Below are 23,864 nucleotides of genomic sequence, written 5' to 3' on the forward strand. Positions count from 1 at the left end.
TGACCTAAGTTTATAATACCTAAAGTCACTTAACCTAATGGATGAAACACCTAATGAACCTTTTACCTAATGCACATTTTACCTAACGCACGTTTTACCTAAAGCTATTATACCTAATGCATGAAACACCTAAAGCTGACATACCTAATGGACGATTCACCTAAAGCTGATATACCTAATAAACGATATACCTAAAGTTGATTTACCTAATGGATAAAATACCTAAAACTGTTATACCTAACGAACGAAATACCTAAAGTCGATATACCTAAGGGATGAAATACCTAAAATCGATATACCTAATGCATGTTATACCGAAAGTCGATATACCTAATGGACGATATGCCTAAAGTTCATTTACGTATTGAACGATATACCTAGAGCTAATATACCTAACGCACGTAACACCTAAAGTCAATATACCTAATGCTCGAAATACCAAAGGCTGGTATATGTTTTAACGAACGAAATACCTATAGCTAATTTTATCTAAGATTATGCCTAACTACCTTCAAACAGACAGGTAGGGTACCTATATTATTTTTATATTATTAATATTGAATATTGAAAAACCGTTCTTAATAAGTTGTCTGAATGGAACGGAATAGCTGTCGAAACGCCTCTCCTGTCAAAGAAGAGGCGTTTTTTCTTACTGCATGTTTTAAGTTTCACATTCTAATTTATTTTTCACTGCGCATAAACATTAAATGATTTAACTATTTTTTGCTTTTTGTTTTAGAGTATTTAATTTTAATCTGAATTTAATCAATAAATGTATAGATTTTATAATTTTTAATTTAATAATATTTATTATAATTATCTATTAATTACATATAATATTATTTTTATCTTTCTTATTAATGCTATATTTAATTATATTATCTGCAGTAAATGATTTTTTATAACGACTTAAGGTATTTCGTTCATTAGATACAGTCAACAGTAAAAATATGGGTGTAGCCAACTTATTCAAAAATATGTCCCATAGTTCTTAATTTGCTGACATAAACATAAGAGCTATGGGACATATTTTTGAGATGATTTGTGCAATGTGCATCCATATTTTTACAGTTGACTGTACCTAATAGGTATATCAACTTTATGTGTTACGTGCATTAGGTATATTAGCTTTAAGTATTTCGTTCAATAGGTAAATCAACTTTAGGGATATCTTACATTAGGTATATCGACTTTCGGTATTACGTGGATTAGGTATATCGACTTTAGGTATTACGTAGATTAGGTATATCGACTTTAGGTATTACGTTCGTTAGGTATAACAGTTTTAGGTATTTTATCCATTAGGTAAATCAACTTTAGGTATATCGTTCATTAGGTATATCAGCTTTAGGTGGATCGTCCATTAGGTATGTCAGCTTTAGGTGTTTCATGTATTAGGTAAATCGGTTTTAGGTATTTCAAGCATTAGGTGTATCAAGTTTAGGTAGATCGACCATAGGTATTCTGAGCTTAGGTAAAACAATTGTAGGTGAAACGTGCATTAGGTAATTCGCTCATTAGGTGTTATGAGCTTAGGTTAATAAACCATTAGGTGTTTAAAAAATAGGTGAATCGAGCATAGGTGATTCGACATTAGGTAAATCAACTTTCGGTATTCTGATATGTAACCGAAGGAACAAAACATAAGAGAAATGAATGAAAATCCATGGCTCGCAAGACCAACAAACAGTGCAACAAGTTTTGTAAATAAGTCAGAGAGTAGGATAATTTAACTTTATACACAATTTCTATTAGTTTTGGTGATCAATTATATGAAAAGAGTCACACTACCCGCCGCCAGATAGGACCGATATTTACAATAGTATAAAGGTCCTGTTAAATAATAAATAAATAAAAAAAAACCTGCCGCCAAAAGCAGTTACAATACAACCTAAGTTTACACACTCATTTTAAAACGACATGCTTAAATTACATGAAACTTGGCATGAACGTAGCATATAATGTAACTATTTCTGGTAAGTAACTCTGCTCGATTAGAACTTTAACCCTTAAACAGGCCTGACGCATTTTTTACTTTTGATTACTGATTCGGGTAGGTAATAGCTTAAAAAGAAAAGTAATTTCTTGATTTTTTTTTATTACCCCTAATTCAATAAAAAAAACCCGGTGGTTTTTATATGGCCACTGCTCGTGACCAATGGTGCTACGTGGTCCTTATATGGCCACTGCCTTGTTAGCCATACAGAGTAGTTTTAAGGACAAGTCATATGCACATCACATTTACACTTGCGTCACAAAATGCACTAACTGTCAGCACTTTCTTGGCTCGCATGGAGGTCGTGGCTCGTAAGATTGACCGTTGAATAAATATTTAATTTAAAAACCAAAGGAAAATCTATTACTTTTGTACAATGAGGTTTCATTCATAGTAATGAATCTTACCCTTAAATGTCATGTAAACTCCCTGCAGGGCAGAGGCCACTTATAAACCACTCGAACGTGCCCCAGACGGGCAGAGGTTTAATACGAACCACAAACTTTTAGATCGAATATTTTATCAGAAAACAATAACTAAGGTAAGTTATGACTTACTACACATACATTATCTAATAATCTACTATAAAAATACAAAACAAAATACTTACAGTACTTTTTTTGGGCGTAGCGAACTTGTACAGCGGGAGAAACGTAAAAAAATGCAATTTTTTGTCGATTTGAACTTGACAACTAAATTTTCAAAGAAATTTGTTTTGTCACCTGTCATTTTTTTACGTTCCGATATCACCCACTTAATAGACTTTACGGCAATGACATTTTGCGGTCGTTGTATTTACTCAGCTCGCCAAAAAAAAATCATTTGCTATGTGGTACTTATAGATACACAACCTGTTTAAGGGTTAAGATACATCAGTGTCAAATGTGACGTTTCCTCAAACAAAAACGTCACTTTTGACACTGACACATCTTATCCATATCGTTTCAACTTCTATTAATTGACGTATCTTAAAGTTCGAATCGGGCAGATTTCGTTACTAATTTTTGTAATACAAAGAATATAGGTACAGCTAGTAGAAGTTTCTTTATCAAATTGTATGACGGCGGCTAAATAGGTTTTTGTGACTCTGGACCGTCGAAAACTTCTCAAGAATTATAGGTACAATATTTAAAAATTATTTGTCAATGACTGTAAAAACAACACATGAGAAAATTGCATTAAGTAACTAAATTATAAAACTTAAAACCTAAATCTATAAATAATTAATTCTTCTCTCAACAAATACATACTAATTCTTGTAAAATTTACAGAGATATTCAGCTGTACTGTTTATGTAAATTTATTTCATTCGTTTCTTATTTTACGCTGATGTTATTGCTCATTGTGTATGTTTGTGATACATGAAGTTGGCTGCCAATAGTTGACCCTTTGAAATATGGCTCCTCTACACGATGGGCCATCATAGTGGTCCACTAAGCCAGCGTATACCTCTGTATATGCTGGCTACCACTACCCTCTACCCTCACTACCCTCGTAGGTAATGATGGTAGTGATGTCGGATGGCTTATGGCGCGGCGGGGTGACGATGGGATGGCCACGGTGTCGGTTTTTACTCAGCACATCAAAGGTAGTGTGCCAGCGATGGTGTGTACGCATCTACACGTTGCCCATTCCATAGTGCGTGCTCTCAACCATCGCATGGTCATCTCGCTAGTCCAGCGCTGGGCCATCGTGTAGAGGAGCCATTAAGTATATTTTGCTATGCATTATGTTTATCCTAGGCCCAATGTACATTACAAATATTACAATGTATACTCCGGTTCAATCTAATTGGAACCTTTCATAAACCAAATAAAATAGCATTTCTGTTTCATTACATTTTTAAAAGCATCTTATTTACAACAAGGTTCAAATTAAAAACAGGAAAATTTTGTTTGGTGGGCTTTACATGGTTATGTTACAACTATTGGTAGTTTTACCCTTTCAGACTTGTAAATCGAAGACAAGACAAAAATCTAGATTTGTTTAAATCGAAATGATGTCTAGTGCCATGATTGTGTAAATTAGACATATATCTAATTATTTATAATTATGCCCGTATTTTTATTTAGATGGGTCTGAAAGGGCTAAATATTAAATGTGTTTGGATGTTGATTTTGGTTAAAATGCAAATTAAAAGTAACAAATATAGGTATTGAGTTTTATTTATGCTATACGGTTTTTCGTTTTTTTATAGCCTACATGACACATCCCACTGACAAATCTAAAGGCATGTATTCAGAACATCCGTTAATTAAGTTTGGATACCGTAGTTAAAAAAGATAAGCAGAAAATATTTAGAAGAATTTGGTGATAAATGGATCAGATTTATTGAGCAAAATTTAACCCTATCTCTCCACTAAGGAGCCCACAGATTACCAGTTCGCCGGACGATATCAGCCTGTCAGTTATTCGGAGCTGTCAAATTTTGCGTTGAACTGACAGGCCGATATCGTCCGGCGAACTGGTAATCAGTGGGCCCCTAACAGTTACAAGTACAATATACAAACAGCTTTTGTGGCTCAAAAAAGAGCAATAAGAACGATAGCTAGATTACCACAGACAGAGTCTTGTAAGAGCTATTTCTTGGAATATGAAATTCTCACTGTTCCTAGTCTGTATATCTTGGTGGTACTAACAGATTTAATTAAGTCTATTTTTATTATAGAAACTCCAGAAGACAGAGAACTCCGTCTAGCTACTAGGAGAAAAGACTTGCCACAAACAATCACGGCTAAGCTTAAAGTAGTGAAGCACTCAGCAAGCTATCAGGCCATTATTCTCTTTAATAGATTACCGGTTGAATTGAAGATGATCGTCAATGTGAACATGTTTAAAACCAAGCTCAAGGCTTTTTTGCTAAGCAAGTGTTTGTACTCAGTGGAAGAATTTTGTCAGCCTACTAATTGAAATTATTTATTGAATTGACATTAAATATATACACTCTACTTAGAATTATTCATATGACAATATAGATAATATATAATTATTCCGTAATTGACCATTAATTGACATATTTGTAGTTTTTTAGATTTATAAGTTAAGACTGACATTTTATATTTTTATGTAATTGTTTTTTTTTTTTTTTTTTTATTAGTAAATTACTTTTGTTAATTAACGTGTAGGTAATCCTTGTTCATATTTTATTGTATTTTTTTAATTAGTTTATTACTTTTGTGATAGTTGGGTAAATTAACGTGTATTCCTTTCCTTGTATGTTATTGTATTTCTTTTGTGTTAGCCAATTTTTATGTATAATTTCCAATGCGATGTACATATTGCTTGTGAATAAATGAAAAAAAATGAAAAATGAATCCGGCTCAGTTCACTAATAAATTTATAAAGTATAATTCCATCCAGAAGAAAACATCAAACTTAGCATAATACGAGTACATGCAATTTGCACCTCATATAAATAGAAAACTGTAATTACGAGTAAGATAATTCAAAAGCATCTGTTGTAGAAAATTAAATGAAAAATATGTTATTCATTGGCAGTTTAGTTGATACTTTAACCAAATCTAAATTTAAAAGTGGAAAAATTACTGTCCTGGGTGAGACTTGAGCTCACGGCCTCTGGATCGATACTCCAGCGCTCTGCCATCTGAGCCACCAAGACCTCATACATAGCCAGCAAATCTTTCCACCATATTATAGATCTAGGGGACCCTTAGCGACATCTACCGCAAGAGTGTTACACTTCTTAAACGGCTACCGGAGTTCCAAGTCATATTGGAAATTCACCAGTTACGATGTGCTACCCATACTAATTTTAATTATTAACTGTAGTTTTATGATATCCAGCAGCGCCATCTACAGTGTTGATTTAAATATGGAACTGTGGTGTTCCAAATATGTTTTTATATGAATTGCTGTCATGTCGTTCTGTCACACACAATAAATAGTCTTCGGTTAACATGAACGTATTTTATTAATTATAGGTTATGGGCGATTTAAAGTGATAAATACGGGGGGTTAGTCAAGTATTAGATTGCCAGTTTATAGTGTATCGTGTGTGATATATTGTGAGTGTGATCTGTGACAGAAATCCGAAGATGTCGCCACCAAACTATGTGACGAATGTGCCCAAGTTACGTGGCCGAGAGAACTATTGTGAATGGGTTTTCGCTGCAGAGAATTTTCTTATCCTAGAGGGCACGCAGAAGTTTATTACGCGTAAGCCAGAAGCTACGGGTACAGAAGTTGCAGATGACGAAAAAGCCCGTGCAAAATTGATTTTGACAATCGACCCTTCCTTGTATGTCCATGTAAAAGGCATCAAAACTACGTTTGAATTATGGACTAAACTCAAAAGCTTATTTGATGACTCTGGTTTCGCCAGAAAAATTACGTTGTTGCGAAATTTAATTTCCATAAGACTCGAAAATTCAACTTCGATGACAGAATACGTAACGAAAATGGTTGAAAATGGTCAAAAATTAAGTGGTACGGGTTTTGCCATTAGTGATGAATGGATCGGCTCGCTATTATTAGCAGGTTTGCCTGAGAAATATTCCCCAATGATCATGGCAATAGAGCATTCCGGCATTTCTATCACGACAGATGCCATCAAAACAAAACTTTTAGACATGGAAGAGAAAAATTCAAATTTGACAAGGAATGGGAACGAGACTGAGAGTGCGTTCGCGAGTACGTCAAGTTACCAACATAACAAGAAGAATAAAACAAAGATTGTCTGTGGTAAACAGGATGGCGGCGAAATGTCAAAAGTCAGAACTGTCAATGTGAAATGCTTTCGATGCAAGGTCCCGGGGCATTATCGAAATCAGTGCCCAAATATCGAAAAAAATACTACCCGTAAACAGTCGAATGCATTCAGTGCTGTGTTTTTAAGTGCCGACTTTAAGAAAAATGATTACTACATTGATAGCGGCGCTAGTACCCATTTTACGGCAAATGAAAGTTGGGTTATGAATGCATCGTACGAGCCGGCTACTCGCGAGATAGTTGCAGCAAATAAGGCATGTATGCCAGTGTTGTGCTCCGGAAACGTACAGATTACGACTGTGACTCCCGACAGTGAATTCGACATAACTGTTGAAGATGTTTTATGTGTACCGAGTTTAACTACGAACCTGTTATCTGTAAGCCAACTGATAAAGAAAGGTAACAAAGTAGACTTCACTAAGAAAGATTGTAAGATTTACAATAGAAGTGGACAGCTTGTTGCTACGGCTGCTTTGACAAACGGCGTTTACAAATTGAATATGCCAGAAAATACGACCAACGTTGCTATGGCAGTGTCTGCCGAGACTTGGCACCGTCGTCTCGCCCATGTTAACAGCTCATACATGACGAAAATGAAGGATGCAGTGGAAGGTTTCAGTATTAGCGACAAGATTGACATCAGTAAATGCAAGGTATGTTGTGAAGGCAAACAATGCAGACTGCCATTTCCTAATAATTGCAATAGAAGTGACAATTTACTGAATGTTATCCACATGGATATAGCTGGTCCAATGGAAGTGACATCTCTTGGAGGATCACGATATTATTTGCTATTTGTGGATGACTATAGTCGTATGGCATTTATATATTTTTTGAAAGAGAAAAGTCAAGCTCTGGATTGTTTCAAAGAATTTAAAGCTAAAGTTGAGAATGAACTTGACAAAAAGATCAAGATTATAAGGAGTGATAATGGTCTTGAATTTTGCAGCAAGAAGTTCAGCGAGTTCCTGAAGGTAAATGGGATACTGCATCAACGGACGAACCCTTATACGCCTGAACAAAATGGGTTGTGCGAGCGCCAGAATCGTGTGGTGTGTGAGAAGGCTAGATGCCTGTTATTTGACTCCGAGCTACCCACAGAATTCTGGGCAGAAGCGTGTAGTTGTGCAGTTTATCTACGGAACAGGACAATAGCTTCAGGATTGAACAACAAAACACCTTTTGAAATGTGGACAGGGACAAAGCCAGACCTAAGTCACCTAAGAATCTTCGGCAGTACTGTCATGGTCCACATCCCCAAAGAGAAAAGGTTGAAGTGGCAGAAAAAGTCTAAGGAAGCTATCCTAATGGGTTACCCAGAAGGGGTCAAAGGATATAGACTTTTCGATCCTGAAAAGAGAACATTTTTCACAGCGAGGGATGTAAAGGTTTTTGAAAAACAAGAGTATTGCCAAATTGAAGTTCAACAACAAGCAATACAAAAAGCTGAAGTAGGGTGTCAAAGTTCAGTGGGGGATGAGAGTCCAGATATTTCTAGAACTTTGACTGATTCATCTTTTGAGTCAATGAACCCTAGTGAGTATGAGGATGCAGACACCACAACTGAGAGTGTTTCAGTTCCTGAAAATGTTCCTGCTCCTGAGAGGATCGGTCCAGTCCTGAGAACAGCAGAACAAAGAAAAGCGCCTGAAAGGTATGGCATTTCAAATCTATGTTCAGATGCTAGCAGGATGGATGATGCCAGTGGTCTTTCACTATCAGAGGCTTTGCGCGGACCAGAGAAAGAGCAATGGAGACAAGCTATGGCAGAAGAGTTGAAAAGTTTCGAAGACAACCAGGCCTGGGAGCTTGTCAGCGTTCCAAAAGACTCTAGTGTCGTAAAGTGCAAGTGGGTACTTAAGAAGAAGTACGATAGTGAGGGCAATGTGCGGTTCTGAGCCAGGTTAGTAGCCAAGGGCTATACTCAGAAGTACGGAGTGGACTATGACGAAACCTTCGCGCCAGTGGTAAGGCATACAACTCTCAGACTTTTATTTGCTTTGTCGGTTCAATTAAATTTAGATATTTCTCATTTAGACGTGACTACTGCTTTCCTGAACGGCTATCTTGAGGAGGATATTTATATGGAGAAGCCAGAAGGCTTTCCTTCATCTGAAGGTAAAGGACAGGTGCTTAAGTTGAAGCGAGCCATATATGGTCTCAAACAATCCTCAAGGGCGTGGTACAGGAGGGTAGATGATTGCTTAACCGAGTATGGTTATACTAGGTCTAAACTTGAACCTTGCTTATATGTGAAAAATGACAATGGTTTGACTGTAGTAGCTCTATATGTCGATGATTTCTTTGTGTTTTCTAATAATGAAGAGGAAACCAAAAGTTTGAAACAGGTACTGTCTTCACATTTTAAATTAAAAGATCTTGGTCAGGTCAAACAGTGCTTAGGTATGAATGTGTGTGTTGATAAAGAACATAATGTAATAACTTTAGATCAGGAGGATTATGTTAACAAGTTGTTGCATAAGTTCAATATGACAGACTGTAACACTGCTCAAACTCCTATGGAGGAAAGATTGAACTTAGATAAAGGTGAGAGCTGTGATACTGAATTACCTTATCAACAACTCATTGGTAGTCTCATGTACCTAGCGGTTTTGACACGGCCTGACATTGCTTTCAGTGTAGGGTATCTGAGCCAGTTTAATAACTGTCATGGTAGAGAACACTGGGCTCATGCCAAACGTGTTTTGCGTTATCTCAAGAAAACAAAACACTATTGCCTCAGGTATAGTAGCGAGTCTGATTCAAAGCTTACAGGGTTTGTTGACGCTGACTGGGGCAGTAATGTTCTTGATAGGAGGTCCTATTCAGGATTTTGTTTCACTTTGTCTGGCAGTGTAGTTTCATGGTGCAGTAAGAAGCAGAATAGCGTGTCCTTGAGCAGTTGTGAATCAGAATATATTAGTATTTCTGAGTGTATTAAAGAAGCTATGTACTTAAGGTCATTGTACCATGAAATTACAAATAAGATGTCATTAATTACAATTTATAATGACAACCAAAGTGCTCTGAAGTTATTGGCCAACCCTGTGTTTCATAATAGGTCGAAGCATGTTGACATACGTTACCACTTTAGTAGGGATATAATAGCTAAAGTTGTGGTAGAAGCAAAATACTTAGCGACAGCTGAGATGCCAGCTGACTTATTAACTAAGAGTATAGGGTTTGTCAAGCACTTTAGATTTGTTGAGAAGTTAGGACTTGTGCCTAAGTAGTAGGTATGTGTAGTTCTTTTTAAAGCTGTTTTTTTAATGCTGATGATGCTGATGGCTATGCTTAGATATAGTGGGGGTGTAGTTTTATGATATCCAGCAGCGCCATCTACAGTGTTGATTTAAATATGGAACTGTGGTGTTCCAAATATGTTTTTATATGAATTGCTGTCATGTCGTTCTGTCACACACAATAAATAGTCTTCGGTTAACATGAACGTATTTTATTAATTATATTAACAAGCAGAAACGTCTGCGAACGATGCTGTTAAGCTTAGAATAAATTTAAAAGTGGAAAAATTACTGACCTGGGTGAGACTTGAACTCACGGCCACTGGATCGATACTCCAGCGCTCTGCCATCTGGGCCACCAAGACCTCATCCATAGCCAGCAAATCTTTCCACCATATTATAGGTCAAGGTTTTAAATTTATTCTAAGCTTAATAGCATCGTTCGCAGACGTTTCTGCTTGTTAAAAATTAAAAAAAAGATACTTTAACCATTTAGACGATGCCAGAACTCGCATGCGAGTTTCATTACATTGCGGGTTATTATCGGTCGATTGAATTGGACGTAACCAACAGTCCGCAATGTAACTAAAATCGAATGCGAGTTCGTGCGCCGTCTAAATCAGTCCTTTAAGGATGAATCACGTTCCTGTGCTTGCTTTTCTGTGACATGACAGGCGATCACGTGATGCTTTCCCGATGCGCCGGAAGCTCTGGCCCAGACACGGCCCGGTCTAACGTGAGTTATCCTTTAATGCTTTCTTCCACCTGGGACTATAGTTTTAAGCTTACGAGTCCGACTATCTCCCCCACCAAAAACGTTAATTGTGTCGCTCAAACTTAAAACTCGGGTAAATCGGGTAAAACCCTCTCAGCAAATATCTACCCTATTACCTTTTCTTAATACCATAATCGCATAATCCCGATGGATTTACCCGAGTTCGAAGTTTAGCAACTGAATTAAGTATCTTACGGTGTTAACTTTACTAAATAAAAAAAAAACAGATTAGAACCTAGTGTTGTGGCCCTAGAATGGCAGGTGGCTTTATCTTTCTATTATTAAACTATTTTTTTAGAGAGATAGGGGAAGACGGGTAGGATTCGTTGTCCGGGAGGCTTCGTACAGTGGTCATATCTCGATTATTCAACTTGGTGAAGCTTAGTTAACTATGGAACCCTAAAAATGCCCTCATGCGTTATGTTGCCCAGGAGGCTGGCATCGTTACCGTAGGCCGAGGTAACTACCAGCCCTCTGGTCATCTGAAGTATCTATAAGGCGCTGGAAGATATCTTTAATTTAAATAAAATTTCGCAATGACTTGTTACAAAATTGCCAATGTTTCTGCAAAATCACACCTACATACTCAATCACATAAAATGACGATATATGATGGTATATCGTAATATATCAAAGTTTTACACGTGAAGGATATGTGCACACTTTGAACTGACAATTGCCGATCGATCTGGCCTAGTGGGTAGTGACCCTGCCTGCGAAGCCGATGGTCCTGGGTTCGAATCCTAGTAAGGGCATTTATTTGTGTGATGAACATGGCTGAGTCATGGCTCAGGAACAAATATTAGTGTTCATGTATATGTGTGTTTTCTATGTATATAAGTATGTATTTATCTATATAAGCATGTATAATCGTCGCCTAGCACCCGTTACGTAGTACAAGCTTTGCTTAGTTTGGGGCTAGGTTGATCTGTGTTAGATGTTCCCTAATATTTATTTATTTATAATTTGTACACTTACTTGCAAAAATATAAGGTCCACCACCCTATTGAACTGGGGGCCATCCAAAATGACAATCGTTAATAGGAAATGCCAATCGAAACTTAAAGATTATATGGAAATAGTCGCGCGACTTTTCGTAACATCTAACATCGCGATACCTACATTTTTATTTTTCGTTTGCCATTTCTCTATATACCTATGGTTGTTATATTGGCTAGGCCCCCAGGCCGGTTATGAGAGTTGTTGTTAGCACGAAGTCGACAAATAGACTATTGACACTATGAAACTAATACAGTTAAAAAAAGACATCATCCGCAAATAGTGTTGTGAAATTTTGCTTCAAGTAAATTACAAGACTCGAGTTATGACAATCGCTACTTTGTGAACCTTATTAGCCTGAAAGTAAAAAGCAAGAGTCCGAGAATTTCGCAGTCCCAGAATCACAGGACTATAGAGTCCCGAGATCCTAAAATCTCAAGAGTACTGGCCCCGTAGACAAAATCCCAATCGCTATCACTCCGTAGCGAACGAAACCCAACAACGAAACACAAAGCGATTCGATGGCGAAGCGACAGCGATTGTCACCTTGGCTAGGCCGCCTGGAATCTCAGTACCACGGAGTTCCGAACTCCCGCGATTTTAACACTTTTACTGTCCATGCATTACATGTCATGCACCGTCAAACTATAGTCAGACCGTAAAAAGTCTGCAGCGATTTTGATAGCCCACGCAGTGCAAGTGTCATTTTAAACGTCAAACTTCTATGAAATTATGACGTATACATAACACTTACACTGCGTGGGCTATCAAATCCGCTGCAAACTTTGTTTGGTGTGACTCTAGCTCTGTCACGTCTACGTGACTTCAGAAACAGATGACTCTAATAGGGAATATTACGCAAAACTCTGCGTAGGGGGCGCCACTACCACTATCCATCACAATCTGGGGGTCTACCACGAAACAAGAAAATCGAAATTTCGTTATCTAACCTCTCTATCACTCTTGCATATTCGAGCGATAAAGAGGCGGATAGCTAAATTTCGATTTTTGCGTTTCTCGATAGGCCCTCTGTGAACAATCCGCCTTGATGCATAAATGTCATATTTAATTGTCAGTGAAAACTTGTCAAAAAAGAGTTTAACGCACGGTATGTATAAGTTACTCTATGGTTTACTAGCTAGCTTAGTGCTGCACTCTGGCGGTAGAACATTGCAGTAATACCCCCTATTAATACATTTGTGCATTACCAGTAATGCACGTACGTTTCGATCCATGTAGGTAGTGGAAGCGAGGGATAGTTAAAGCGTTAAAGTGATCACTCGGAATCCCAGAGTTAGGCCCCAATTTCACCACGGTGACAGGTGCGACAATTGTAAAATCACTGTTGCTGACGTCACAGGCATCCATGGGCTACGGTTACCACTTACCATCGGGCGGGCCGTATTCCTGTTTGCCACCATCATTGTATTATTTAAAAAAACTTTATTATATCGGAAAAAAACAGATATTTCTTTTGCGAAGTTTCTGACAATTGTCAAGATTTAGAAGAATTGTAGGTAATTCTTGACAGGTAATGAGTTATATGTCGGAATTTCGTGACAATTGTAGTGTTTCTTGTGACAATTGTCATAAACTTAGCAAGAGAAATATCGGTTTTTTTCCGATATAATAAAGTTTTTTTTAATAAAACAATGATGGTGGCAAACAGGAATACGGCCCGCCCGATGGTAAGCGGTAACCGTAGCCCATGGATGCCTGTGACGTCAGCAACAGTGATGTTTTACAATTGTCGCACCTGTCACCGTGGTGAAATTGGAGCCTGTGTTATATTGTAATTTTGCTTACTGTTTTTAAGACAAAACTGGAGGACCCGCGCGAATCGCCCTGATTTTCCTCTCTAGATATTAACATTATTGTGAAACTATTTTGATACAATATATTGTACCTATATAAAACACAGCTATGCCTCTACGTTTTATTTTTTTCGAATTTGTAATTATTATAAGAGTTAGGAGCATTTTAAAAATTTATATCAATTTTTTTTCCGCTCCTAATTTTTACAATAATCAGAAAATCGAAAAAAATCAAACGTAGGGGCTAGTTATGGTTATTATACATCAAATTATGTAAAAATATTTTCCATAATGCCAATATCTTGAGAGGAAAATGGGGACTAAGTTTGTATGGAGAAACGGCCGTCCCCTTTCCAAGGGGCCCACTGATTAACAGTCCGCCGGACGGTATCGGCCTGACAGGCCGATACCTACTGAAAGCTGAAAGCTACTAATGTGAAAAAAAATGCTCTTAATCCACAGATGGCGTGAGCGTTCAAGACCCGAATTATTAAAGCTTGAGTTCGGTACAGCTTGAGTATTTAGGACTAACTCTTAAGAAACTTAAAGCTCGAGATGTCAATGTCCTGAACCCTTACAATTATGTGCTCAAACCTTTCAACACTCGAGTTTGAAAGTCATCAAGGCTAGACTTCTAACAACACTATCGACAAGACTGGTTTAAATAAATTCGTCCTTACACACGCTAATTTGTTAAATACTTCAAAACACGACCTCCACTATTCAGTCGGCGATTGGTTATTGAATAAAATAGACAAATATTCTGAAATAAATAATATTCAGAATATTTTTCATCATGGGCGTAACCGTTATAGAGGAGTTACCGGTACTTAGCTTTTTCAAAGTGAAGCCCGACCAATTATATGAAGTTAGGAAATTGTTCAATTTGGAAAAACCTGAAAGGATAAAGGAAGCCATACAGTTACTAAAAGATTGGTTGCAAAAGCAGGACTATTTCAAGAAGAAGGATTATCGTAAGTAGATATCTATTTGTTGTTCCCTATCTATAAATAAATAAATAAATATTATAGGACATTTTTACACAAATTGACTAAGCCCTATTAATTAATTTATAATTAATTAATTTATAATTAATTAGTTCGCAATTTAGTCAAGCGTGGCCTGTCCTTGTTAAATTAACTATAGTTGGTCAAGCAGATCTTGTCAGTAGAAAAAGGCGGCAAATTTGAAAAATGTAGGCGCGAAGGTATATTGTTTCATAGAAAATTTGAATTTCGCGCCTTTTTCTACTGGCAAGATTTACTTGATCATCTATATGTAGTCAGATTACTGGTTATTCAAAATAACTAGGTAATTAATTAGTCGAGTGTTCTCAGGACATAAAAAGGTCAACTACGGCGTTCTCAGAATTAAAGATTTCCTTTGGCAGAATTAATCTTTGTGTTCTTCAAATGTATTTAACAACTGAAGTGGAGCCACCCAGATGTTTGATCCTGGTGGAGGATGAGGGGGGCGGGGGGCGCTGTGTTAATAATTGTTTAAGTTTAGTTTCTAAGTCAAGTGTAGTATCATTTTCAACTAAATCAAAGATGTAGACGTAGATTTCATCTAAATTGGTTCAGCGGTTATTGTGACCCATACAATCCTACACCTTCCTTTTCACTTTTAAGGGAAATTTATTGGGATAAAAATTATCCTATGTTCTTCCCCGGAACTCAAACTATCTCTTTGGTTAATGCTTTTCACATTAAATATGGCATCTTAACCAGGGGGTCAGGGGACGTCAGCGGGCCTAATGCGAACAGCGAAGTTCGCAGTTTTAAATTACCAAAATAACGCTTCAAGAGCAAATGTATACAAGTTCCTTTTTTTGCAGCTGACGAATACTTGGAAAGGCTTCTAATTCTCAACAAAGGGTCTGTGGAGCGAGCCAAATCATGCTTCGATAAGTTATGCACGTTCAGAACGATTTGGCCTCAGTACTTCACCGCGGTTGACATCAATTCCTTCAGAGAATATTTTAAAGTATTGTGAGTTGAGAATCATATTTTACAGACTTTATTTCGTTAATCTCATAATATGTCTAATGCTACGCCTCTATAATATCGGACTATATTAATCTTTATATAGTGTATTTCGATTGCACTTCTAAATCAATATCAACTAATTATTGCCATTATCATTGCAATCGCCGAGTTATTCTCTGATTTTTAGTTTTGTTATAATTACATTTACTTCTAAATAATATTATCAGAATCACACAATTGTTTTATAACTTAAATTGATTTTAAATTATCTACTTCCTCTTTGGGAACTCAAAGCAAACCATGGGCAGCAAAAACGCTACGTGATTTTTTTGTATAGTGAGATATTTACTGCCAATTAAAAAAAAAATTCAAGTGAATATGCAACTAAATTGTGTGATATAGAGAAAAGTATAAGAAATAATAAAATAAAATACCTAGTTTATTTTTCTAGGGTTGTTCTTTTCTATTAGTTACGTACGTATTATAGACCTCCTACAGGATACTTCTATAAATAAAGAGGTCCAAGACCACAGGGCAAGTCTACGTGCCCTGGTCTTTGACCCCTTTCTTTTTATTTATAAATAGAAGTGTCAAAATCACACATTATATTATGCCATAAAGTAAATATTTTTATTTTGGCATGTTTGTTCATAAAATAATTTCAGTCTTCCATCTGGACAAGTCATCCGGACTGCCCCTAACTAATATTAAAAATAAATAGGTTAGGTTTTTATAATGTGTTTATATAATTTTTTGTGTTGTTTTTGTAAGTGTTTTCATATTTTACTTTTATATACATATTTGTGTTCACTTTTCTGTTTTGACATGCCGTGCGCACATAAAAACTTAAAAAAAATAAATGACCTAGCCTAAGAAGATAAATACCTAAATAAAGAGAGTTAATAAGTATGTTATGCATTTCACAGGCCTATAAATCCCGGTCTCTTATAGGCTTGCGTGGGGATACAGATCCAATACGTAGAGGCCATTTGGAGAGCTTTAATGTCATTGTAGAAGTATGTTATTATTATTCGAAATATTTAAATGTTTCAGTAATAGCATAGCACTGCCGGACGTGACACCTGAGTACGCCAGAGTTAATTTATTTAAAATAAACAGCAATGTGCCATTGGGTGCCGACCTTATCAAAGACTATATCAAGTATTCAATTATTGTAAGTTTTTGGATTTTTTTCCTATATTATTGTCAAATAATAGATATTTACATACACGGTGGCTAAAAAATCAACCACCAGCCCCGAAATCGCGAAAAAAAATTTGACTGTTTCATACATTTTGGCTGGTCCATTTTGTATACGAGGTGAATTTTTTTTCGCGATTTCGGGATGGTTCCCATGTAAAAGTTGCTCAGTATAATCCCAAAACCTCCCTGGCAATGGGAATGCAGTTATTTTTTAGCCACCGTGTATATTTATAAAGATTTTCAAATATTTTTATATAAGGCTTGGTAATCGTTCGCCTAAAACCGGAAAAGTGCGAATCGGATTCGCACTCCGAGGCTTGAGGCCTATCAGAACTTTTTTTTAAACGATTATCGCTTGAATTTTGGTAATTAAAACGTACTAAATCTATGACAAAATATTATATTCATGTAATATTTAAATTTTTTAATTCATTGAGTATTGAAGCTACACACTTTTAATACCAATTTAGTTTGTGATAGTCCAATTTCGTCAGTAAGAAAAGGCGGCAATTTAAAAAAAAAATCAGGCGCTAAAAGTAGAACCCCCGTACAAAATAATGACTCGCGCTTTTTTTAATGAAAAATTGGTTTGGCATATAGTTTTGTATATTATTAACAATGTTTTAAATTTATTTTCAGCTGTGCGAGTACATGAAAAAGCACGATTATCCAAATGGATTTGTTATTATGCTAGATTACCGAGATGTTAACCTATTAGATTTGCTCGCAATTCTAAGCCCTTCACAACTTCAGCAGATGGTTCATTTATACATGGTAAGTCATTTGTACCTAATCTTAACGCGAGACAATTTCGTCACCCACGAAAGAGGTATGAGATGTATTGTGTGTATTCATATATCCGTTATAAGATAACCTTTATCAACACCTAATAATAGCAAAATCACAAAAATGTTTATACTGTAATCATTTTCATCAGCAGTCCTACTTAAGAAAACACTTTCAATGCATCTGGATTGGCCTTGTTTATATTAATTCCCAATTTCATATATATAGCGTAAACTAGTAGTTCCCCTTAGATATTTAGCGAGGTGACAGACAAAATTTGTCTGTCACATCGCTATTTAATAGACGCATAGAGTCGCGTATGTATGTTAAATTTTAATATTTTTTTCAGGGAGGATTTGGGATGCGAATTCAGGGTGTCCATCTAATAACGAAATCGAAGGTATCAGATGCACTAGTATCGCTCGTTAAGCAAGTGGTGAGCAAGAAACTCGCAGACAGGCTGCACGTTCATCGAAGCTTGGACACCCTGTATGACTTCATTCCTAAAAAAATATTGCCGGCAGAATACGGCGGTGATGGCGAACCTTTTGATGTAATGATGGGTAAGAGTGACGTTTGATTTTGCACAAAATTATGGCGAGGTTCCCTTATATTATGTAATTTTGTATGTCGCATTGAGGTGCGAGTCGTGGGTGACGTCATTACTAAGCTTAAATGCAATTTGGCGGGACATGTTGTCAGGCAGAGTGATGGCAGGTGGACAAAAATGTGAAATGGATTGGTGGCCGCTTTCGGATGAAAGAAGCGCCAGAGGACCTACTTAAGGTAACACTCCATTTCTGACCGCAGCTGCACTACTGCTCCGACACGTCGATGTTATTGTCAATTTCCATAGTAAAATGAATGACAAGACAATGAATGACAGTAACGTCGCAACAGTAGTGCAGCTGTTGTTCGCGTAGCCGTGCTATCGGTTTAGCTGTTCCACAGACATACTAGATTTTTTTTAAGGCTCCTCATCACGTTGGGCCAACGCCAACGCCAACGAGGGACGCATTTATGCGTTAGAGGGAGTAAGTGATATTGCTATCTCATTCTACCGCATGGCTGCGTCCCTCGTTGGCGTTGGCGTTGGCCCAACGTGAAGAGGAGCCTTTAAACGATCAGTCCCAACTGTTCTTGAGTTATATCAGGGGTGCGAAACTCCTGACTTCGGCCAAACTCCGCTCGGCTCAGCATTGCTCCGAGCAATTATTAGGGTTGACCCAACTTGACGTCCCTTTGCGTGCACGACCACAGATAAGATAATGGCTTTAATTTTGACAACCCTAAATAGCCGAAAGGGATAGTGCCATATATTAGAAAGGGACAGCATGATTCGACCCTGAACCGCTGTCAAACTTCGGTTTTGTAGGAAGTTTCCTTTCTGTACGGTAGTACTATTATTTATTCTGTGGTTATATGTAGAAGTTTTATGCAGCTCTGCTTTACTTAGCACCTACCTAATTTAATGAAAGTTTTTTTTATTCGTACATTGCATTTTTTTTGGGGGGGCAAGATGGTTGGCCACCTGATACGGTACGACATATTCTTTTTAAACATCCTGGAGGGCAATATTAAGGGGAAAAGACGCAGAGGAAGGCCCAGGCTCACATATCTCAGCCAAATAAAAGATGGAGTTTCTGTCGTGTCGTACGAGGGAGTTAAAAGGCTGGCCCAGCAAAAAGAAGAGTGGCGATTACTCCACCGACAAGAGCATAGCTCTTAAATATTGATGATGATTGCATTTTTATGATGGAATCGGCGAAAAAACCCATTTGGAATGACGTCTATGACCCGCATAGTTTGTTAGTTAAAGGTCGATCGTTCGAACGTCAGCATTCGCATTATATGTATATATTTTTGCAACTAAGGATGTTGTCTAGTAGGTAGTGCCTACGATATTTAACCTTCTTGACCTTTCATGTAAATTATTAACGTTAAATGGTTTTTAAGTTTAAGAGCGTTTTCACATTGTCCGATCCGATATCGGATGTCGGGAGGAAATACAATTTATTTCTCTGTATTTGTTTATGCATTGAATAAATCATTATTACAAAATGATAAATAACGCAAAAACGGCGGACTTAATGCCAATGGCACTCTCCTGCAGCTATTTTTCTCATAGGCGCCTTCCGACATCCGATATCGGAAAGGCGCTTCCGATAAATTCAGCCATGTCGGAGCCCCCCGTCAGCTGTCAGACTGATAATATTCGTTTGTTTGCGTATGTGTAGGCATAATGCTTGCCCGGGCGCGCCCCCGCAGCCTGACTACGCGGATGTAGGATCCTACATCCGATATCGGATCGGACAATGTGAAAACGCTCTAATAAGTAAAAGTTTCCTATACGTTTCTACTATTGTTTCATATACAAAAATATTAAATTTAATACTCGAGAGAGAGGTGTAGGGTTGGAGCCCGTGTAGCTTTATTTGACGTTCATAAGCGCATTGTAATATGCCTATTGAATAATAAACTATCTTTATCTTTATCTTATCTTACAAGTATCTAAGTTCAGCTTCCTGTAATGACGTTTTATCTATTAGCTGAGTAAAAATACAAATAATATCAAAATAGAAATGTTATTACACATTGTAATATACCTATTATTTATTATTTTTTAACCGATAACAATACCTATATTGCAAAATAACTTCTTGTGTTTTTCTGTCTTTACAAGTTTTTCAAGGTTCAATAATTTACGATACAAGTGTGAAAATAGGAAATTCGCAACGAGTGGCGAATTTTAAAACACGACCGAAACGAATGTTTTAAATCGACACGAGTTGCGAATTACCTACTCGCACGTGTATCGTACGTGTTACAGTACATATGGCCCTTTAAATTTTCGACGTAGTTACGTAATGTGCTTGTTGCACAGGGTGTCGTAATGGAGCACCAGATGTACTGTAAACATCTAAAAAGTCTCACGCATTTTTATTATTCAGTCACAACAAACTTCCTGCCCGATTCTAACTTTAAGATACCTACAACAAATGTTACGACTACATACGTTATGGATTAGATATGTCAGTGTCAAAAGTGACGCTTCTTCAAACAAAAACAACAGTTTTGACACTGACATATCTAATCTATATCGTATCTAGTCGTAATATTTGACGTATCTTAAAGTTCGAATCGGGCCGTTCGTCCAAATTTTAGTTTTGTTATAAACATTATTCCAATCAATTTTATCCAATCATTTGCATTTCCAGAAAATTTCTTCAAGGAGCTCGGTTCCAAAGAGCATATAGAATACATGAAGGAGACTCAACAAGCGACGGTTGACCTGTCCAAAAAGCCAAAAGATGGCTCCATTGATGACTACATGGGCATGTCAGGTTCCTTTAGGACTTTGAGCGTTGACTAAGTGTTCAAAGTGGACGTTCAACTGGCGGCGACAAGCGGAGCGTTTAAAAACATGAAAACTTATGCGAGTTGCCTCATTGCACGCTGCTCAAATACCCTGGACGCTCGACACAACACAACACTGCTCGCCCCGCCGAACTCGCCGCTAGTCGCTCGTCACTGATATTGAAATACGTATTTAGAATTTTTTTAAAGATCCATGACACGCCCAGTCCACTTAGAAGTCTTAGAACCTGTACGAACTTTAGAAATTCTACTGCGTACCTACATCAGGAATGAATCATAAAATATAAATATTACTTAATACCTAACAGATAAGATACGAGTATCATTATTTGTTTAATACCTATTTGATATTTTATCAGAAAAATGTAAAATTTTGTTCGTTCAAAACATGAACATAATGTGGACATCCTTTGAATAGAATTGCAAAGAAATGAAAAGAAACACATTTTAAAGTTTCATCATTTTAAAGTCAGTTGAGAACAAGAACTTATACTACTAGAAACTAAAAGCCGTAGTGAACCGTTGTATGTAGTACCAAAATAAAATTAATATGTCGTCGGGTGACAAGCAAAAGTCACTAACTAACATCATTGAAATTATTGGACAATAAACCGTTTTACAAGTGTAATTAAGTGCATTGTTACTTTAATATTTTAGTGAGTAGTGTTTTCTTAGTGAGTTTTGCTTGTCACCCGACGATGTATACATATATATTTTTTGCAATTAGTGAGTTTTGATTGTCACCTGACGAATGTTCGTGGTAAATTAAGGATTATTTAAATAGGGAGGTTTAAATGATTGTATTTATTTGTTATTTTTAGCTGATATGATGCATTGTGACTATAATAAATTATCTATAGTAACAAACACAATAAATCCATTGAATTCAGAAGCATAACGCTTAAATGGCTTTTAATACAAGGTTTCCAGACAAGACTATGTGTAAATGTAATTTTTGGAAGGTTAGCTTGCAAAGATGTTAGTGAAGTCGACTGTACAGGATGGTCTACATCAGCTGTCAATTTAGAAGCCCATTTTAAGGATGACACACGACATACCGGGCCGTGTCCGGGCCGGAGCTTCCGGCGCTTACTTTTCTATGACATGAAATCACGTGAGTCATCCTTTATTCTTACACATTGCCGGCTCGATTCGGAAAATGAATTAGATTTCTACTAGACTTCAACAAGTTACGATACGGATAATTTAAAGATATTTGTAAGATAGATATGTCAAATTTGACGTTTCCGCGATTCTGGAGGTCCTCTTGAACGATTTCGACAAGTTATGACTTAGATATCCAAGTCACATCTAGTCGATATCTAATGTAGATCTAGTTGATCTCTAAATCGTCTCAAGATCTTGTGATTATCTCAAAATCCGAATAGGCCTGTGCGTCTCTTCTACAATGAATAACTCTCTATTAATACGGGGTTACATATAAACCTACATAAAGTAAAGTTAGAATAGAACAAACAATTATTTTTGTGCGCTCGATATCATTGATGAAATTCCGCATCCCGGTAGCTATGATACTGAAAATGCATAAATACATAATACAATATAAAATACATATACATAATACATATAAAAACCCTAAAAGTACTAAAGATATCTACACCCTCATGAATGCGTAATGTTAATGACCCTAACTAAGAAAAAAGAGATAAACAAAGGTACTTTCTGCCTCCGTTTTAACACCCGGCCCGAACAATAAATTCCCTTTTATCCCTTCATAACGTAAAAAACAGCAATTAGCATAATAACCGTTTACTCTTTATTATACAAACGGCCTAAAAACACCTGACTTCTTTGTATTGGCGAGCTAATTTTCTGCTTAAAATTGTAAAAAGTTTCATTTGGCAAACAAAAACAAGGGGTGCTTTTATTATTTAAAGTTACAGCTTGATTCGTTATTTTAAACAACGAATATTTGCGTTAATTTTCTTGTAAGAAAGAGTGTAAAAGGCAGATAATAACAGTTATAACGAAGATAAACACGATATTTTTCATTTTGTACTACGTTGGCATTGGCCTGCCCGTTACCCGTGTAATGGTAAGCAGTTAACACAGCCTATGGACGCGTGCAACTTCAAGGATATCATAGGCGCATTACAGTCAAATACCTTGTACCATAGAAAAAAACTTCGGCAGGGAGTTCATTTCACAGCCAGAGCGTTGAAGAAATGAAATACCACTAAAACCTGAGTAAGAGTACGCGATAATACGCTGCCAAAGTCGCGTTTGTTAAATTATCTATGATTCTTATAAACAGAAATAGATGTCTTACTAAAGAAAAAGTGGCCGACCCTTCCAGTAGTGACCGAGGCCGGAAAAGAACCGGCATTTTCAGCTTACGCGGCTAACAGCCGTATTCGAACTATGAGATATGTCAAATACTAGATATTGAAACGATATGGATTGGATATGTCAGTGTCAAACAAGTGTCAAAAGTGACGTTTTTGTTTGAAGAAACGTCAATGTTCGAATACGGCTGTAACGCTCTGGACCTCTAGGACAATAGACCTCGGCCACTGGGGGGTGTTTGGTCACATTTTCTTTAGTTCATTTTGTGATATCTATTTTAGTTTACCTATAATTTATATTAGTTACTGATTATTATTTCTTTAATTAGCAGAAGTAACTAACATGTTATTTGTCCTTGTCACTTTCGGGCAAAGATCACGTCAAACGCATCAACAACCATCAACCTTTTTGCATGTTTGTAGGTAGGTAAGTGACGATATTTGTTATGTAGGTATGAATTAGAATACAGAGTAAGTACTTATAATAAGGGGGGTAGATCATTCATTTGTCGTTAATTGTGGTCAAGTTAATAGTAAATATAAAACATAACAATAGAAAATAAAAAAGGTAGGTACTAATTTTATAACGATATTTAATACAGGGTGAAATTTTAAACACCGTTCATAGTCTACTTCTGAATACCTTTAA

At 36.7% G+C, this 23,864-nt stretch overlaps 1 protein-coding gene across 1 annotated transcript in view; it reads left to right on the top strand.

Moving 5' to 3' along the window:
- The window catches only part of LOC134800220 (alpha-tocopherol transfer protein-like), a 284,102-nt gene extending 263,083 nt beyond the window's left edge, over positions 1 to 21,019 (top strand). The window contains exons 2-8 of the mRNA XM_063772718.1: positions 12,589 to 12,848; positions 14,017 to 14,528; positions 15,392 to 15,545; positions 16,596 to 16,716; positions 17,385 to 17,519; positions 17,881 to 18,094; positions 20,750 to 21,019. Coding sequence (XP_063628788.1) covers positions 14,351 to 14,528; positions 15,392 to 15,545; positions 16,596 to 16,716; positions 17,385 to 17,519; positions 17,881 to 18,094; positions 20,750 to 20,904 — 957 coding nt within the window. The 5' untranslated portion in view covers positions 12,589 to 12,848; positions 14,017 to 14,350 and the 3' untranslated portion in view covers positions 20,905 to 21,019. The remainder of the gene's footprint in view (positions 1 to 12,588; positions 12,849 to 14,016; positions 14,529 to 15,391; positions 15,546 to 16,595; positions 16,717 to 17,384; positions 17,520 to 17,880; positions 18,095 to 20,749) is intronic.
- The last annotated feature ends 2,845 nt before the right edge of the window (positions 21,020 to 23,864 follow it).

Source organism: Cydia splendana, chromosome 19, assembly GCF_910591565.1.
Source record: "Cydia splendana chromosome 19, ilCydSple1.2, whole genome shotgun sequence".
Classification (NCBI taxonomy): Eukaryota; Metazoa; Arthropoda; class Insecta; order Lepidoptera; family Tortricidae; genus Cydia; species Cydia splendana.